This window comes from Octopus bimaculoides, chromosome 1 (genome assembly GCF_001194135.2).
Source record: "Octopus bimaculoides isolate UCB-OBI-ISO-001 chromosome 1, ASM119413v2, whole genome shotgun sequence".
Taxonomy (NCBI): Eukaryota; Metazoa; Mollusca; class Cephalopoda; order Octopoda; family Octopodidae; genus Octopus; species Octopus bimaculoides.
This window is the reverse complement of record NC_068981.1, coordinates 106,201,515-106,205,808: the sequence shown is the minus strand read 5'-3', so window position 1 is coordinate 106,205,808 and position 4,294 is coordinate 106,201,515. Positions and strand designations below refer to the sequence as shown.

General features: G+C 34.7%; 1 protein-coding gene across 1 annotated transcript in view; it reads right to left on the bottom strand.

The window, feature by feature from the left end:
• The window catches only part of LOC106872282 (transformer-2 protein homolog beta), a 19,818-nt gene that overhangs the window by 11,504 nt on the left and 4,020 nt on the right, over positions 1–4,294 (bottom strand). Inside the window, exon 2 of the mRNA XM_014919207.2 lies at positions 2,364–2,605. Coding sequence (XP_014774693.1) covers positions 2,364–2,605 — 242 coding nt within the window. The remainder of the gene's footprint in view (positions 1–2,363; positions 2,606–4,294) is intronic.

Here is a 4,294-nt window from a genome sequence, read left to right as displayed (position 1 = left end):
CCTGACAAAAAAAATGGATATGAATTTTATTGTCAAGCAGCGAGTCAGAATTCGAAGGATTTTCCGTTGAAGACCTTGATAAATCTAACTCTGTAACCGGGGGAAAAAAAAAAGCACGTGGTATTTGATAATGAATCTGTTTCATTTTCCGAAAATGAAAGCAGTGAATCCGAGAGCTCCGATGATAGCGATAAAGAGAATGAATTAGTACCTGAATGGAGTGAAAATTTAAAAACTCCTTTCAGTGATTTTTCTGAAGAAACTGGACCAAGCCAGTCTTACCCAGGAGAGTAAAGTTTTAGACTATTTCTTTTTGCTTTTTCCGATGTACCTATTTGAATTGATTACGGTGGAAACAAACCGTTACGCTGAATGTAAACAAAGCGTAAAAAAGGGATAGTTTGTGGTTTCCCACAAACTTGAATGAAATTAAAGCATATTCTGCCATAAATATTATTATGGGCATTAGAAAGTTACCTAGAATAACAAATTACTAGAGTAGTGATGGACCCTTTGGAGACGAATATGTCTCAAGTATAATGACGAAGACAGTTTTTAAAATTGACTCAATATATATATATATAAGAGACACGAGCAGTACACCAGTACGTGGAGAACCAGACTTTGATCCCTTATTTAAACTAAGACCCCTCATTGACTGTGTTCAAAACGCATATAAAACAGTTTATAGATGAGGATATGGTGGGCTATAAAGGCCGAGTGCGTTTTTGACAGTATATGCCAGGAAAGCCCACAAAATGGGGGATCAAAGTTTGGAAGATTTGTGAATCAAATACTGGGTACTGCTCTGGATTTTAATTTTATACTGGCAAAAGAGACAGTAATGAATCCAGTAATGTGCACAACTCTTCTATAATAATATTTTGTTGTACTCAATAACCCATTTTCTATAGCGATGTTTGAACAAAAATTTAAATAATTTTATATTTTGTTGAATTTACCTGTAATTAGAGTCACTTTGTGACAAAAATTTTGGTATAGAATTGGTTGAGAACCTTTCGTTAAATTATCTTCCAAAAATCACATTAATATGTTGATAAATAAAAAAGTTGTTTAATGAAACCAGACTAAATTTATGATTCTATTAGAAATTAATTGAAACACATGATTAGAAATATGGTAACGAAAGGGTTAAAAATACTTACTATCTACGTCTTTGTGAGTAAGGAGTTCGTGACCGAGAACGAGAACAGTACCGCCTGCTTCGACTTCTTGATCTATTACAAAAAGTTGATAATTGTAAATTTTTTACTTTATTACCAACCTATGACATAATCTACTCATATTTAAATGAAAATATCAACAGGTTTCATTACTGCATAAGTGATAACAATTTTACAAGATTAACATACAAGTAAAAACGCTGTCATCCATACATATAGGCTTGTCCTTTACAGGTGCTGGTGCCACATAAAATGTACTCATGCTAGTACTGTGTAAATGCACACATGCTGGTGCCATGTAATAAGCACCCTGCACACTGTAAAGTGATTGGCATCGGAAAAGGCATCCAGCCATAGAAACCATGCCACAACAGACAATTGGAGTCTAGACAGCTCCTTATCTGGCAGCTCCAGTCAAACCATCAAACCTATGCCAGCAAGGAAAAGAGACGACCCTTTTGTCATGTTCAAAAACTACTTTTATATATATACAGATATATCAATAAATAATATAACTGATCCACAGAAACCTTAAGTTTTTGATTCAGAATGCAATTGAAACATATGGGGAAGGAGCATATGACAATCTATTTTTAGTTCAACAAGTAAAATTTGACAAAAATTTAAGAGAAAATGTATTTGTTGAAAGAGATGATGCCATTTTACATATTACAGTAGAGAGTGAATGCTTTGGCCCAATACTGAGAGTGGTAAATAAGTTGTGTTAATTTGGAGACCTTTGGAAATTGATTGCACATGAAGTTGAAAACAATTTACCAAATTGTGTTCAAAATTCCATTGTTATATTTATTCTTTATTGAAGTACAATTTTCAGGAATAACATATGTTCTTTAATAATCATATACTTGGTTTAAGTATTTTTCAACCACCAGAATGTTTTTTTTTTCTACATTGATGCTGATGAAAACCATTTTCAAGAAAATGTCAGCAATGGAGACTTCAGATTGGTAAAATCACAGAACTTTAAAGGTTTGTAACTTTTTATTAACTTCTAGAGAAAAAGTTCATTTTGTCAGCAGTGTTGAAAAGTGTTCAAATTTTACTTTCGATTGGATTACATTTTAAACTGGAGGACTATATTTTAGAAATATAAGAAAATGCTAAATAATAGAACTAAGCAAGCATTATTTGAAAAAACTAGTGTATGGTAAGATTTACCTTGATCTGCTGTATGATCTCCTGTGTCTATGCTTTGATCGAGATCTTGATCTAGATCTGGAACGAGATGGTGAACGCGACTGGGACCTTGATCGAGAACGAGATCGGGAGGCAGATCTCTGAGAACGAGCAGATTTTGGAGTTGGAGACCTTGAATAGGAGCGAGAGGCTTCCGACTTATGAGAACCAGATTGGTGAGATTTTTCAGATATTTTTGATTCCCTGGAGGCTGAACGGCTCCTCTGTAACAAAATAAGACAAAAAAAAACAAAAACAGTGAGACAGGCAACAACATAAAATAATGGCAAGAATCTCTCGGGAGAGCTAAACAGCAGGTCTTAAAGAAACCCTAAGGTAAGCGTTTCGACCCTTAACTTCTTACATGCTAATACAATTAACTACAAAAGGAAAATCAAGACTCATTCTAACTTTCAACAGTTTCAATATTAAGTTTTGTTGACGACAGAACTTAAAAACTTTCGAGACAATTTTATTGAAGCAGTGGATCTCGAAGTACATAAAGCTATGAATAATAGCATGTAAAGCTGAAAAACTAAGATTTAAAAAAAAAAATTGAAAGGCGCCCGTGGGACCGACAGCCCTCGGCATTTTCCTGTCCAAAAGGGTATTTGAACCAAATATCTGTTTACATTTTACTATTCATAGGTTTATGTACCTTGAGATCTACTGTTCTAAAAAAGAATTTGGTTAATGTTTACAAGTACACCGGCACAAAAAAAAAAATCGACCTTCTTTTTGTTTTGAAATTTTTTCAGCGGATCCCTGTTTTCGGTGACGAGATTCTGAGTATGTCAAAATCCATGTTTTCAAAATTTTAACTTCCCCCCCCTTCTCCACCCGAAATTTTAAAATTAAATTTTTTTTTTTTCAATCTACGTGGAAAAACATGGAGAAATTAATTTCAAATTTTCTGAGGAAACTCCAAAATTGATTCATACACCCCATCCCGCTATCTAGAAGTGAAAATGAACGGCTTGCAAATATGAAAGGCTACTAAATGTGAGAGAGCTGTCCTAATGTGAACACAAGTGAGGGTCCAACCATTCTTCTTGGCAGCAGTTAATATGAATACTGTGAAAGCCCCTTGTCCACCAGGAATTGTTTCTAAGTGCATAAAATGTGGCATATTAGGATACGCCCTAATTTTGGAGGTGGGGAATTTCGGAAAATTCACCGGAGTCCACTTCAATTCGCCTTAACTTTCAAGAAAATGGATGTTATTAATGAAATTCTATACAACTATGGACTTGTTCAGAAACACCAGCGAGTGAGGAACGGTTCTCAAAAATAACCCCCAAAATTCCTGTCCTCGGTATATTTGTAGATTATTTCATTAAAAAATATTCATTTTCTTAAAATTAAGACGAATTGAAGTAGACTACATTAGTCAAATAAAGGGTTGGGTTCGAAATTCCACCAGAACACATGAAGGTTGGAGAGTACATCAGCCGAAACGTTGTGATAACAACAAACACGATGCGGATACCTATCTCTCCATTGTAAATAATGCACAGCAACAGCAGTTATAAGCGTTGACGGGGTGTCAAACAAAGACACAGTTAGATACATACATATATACATTTATACATACATGTATAGGCCGACTTCGGAGTTAGGAAGCACTAACAAGTTGGAATTTCTCCGTTTAGACGGAGATTTTTCAGATTTCTTTTCATGGTGCCCTTGGAAATGATCTGGAGCATCTGTTTTACAAAAAAGCTTATCTTCCCTTCTCTGGAGCGATTGTGGTCAATTTTGTGAGCACCATGCACTGAAAATCCAGGAATGACAACAGATTTCGGCCCCACCGACTTTGGATGATCATAACTTTCAGAAAAATAGATATTGTTTTAATGAAATTTTCTACGAATGTGTTATATCATGTAGATTTCGAATATACAAACTTGGGG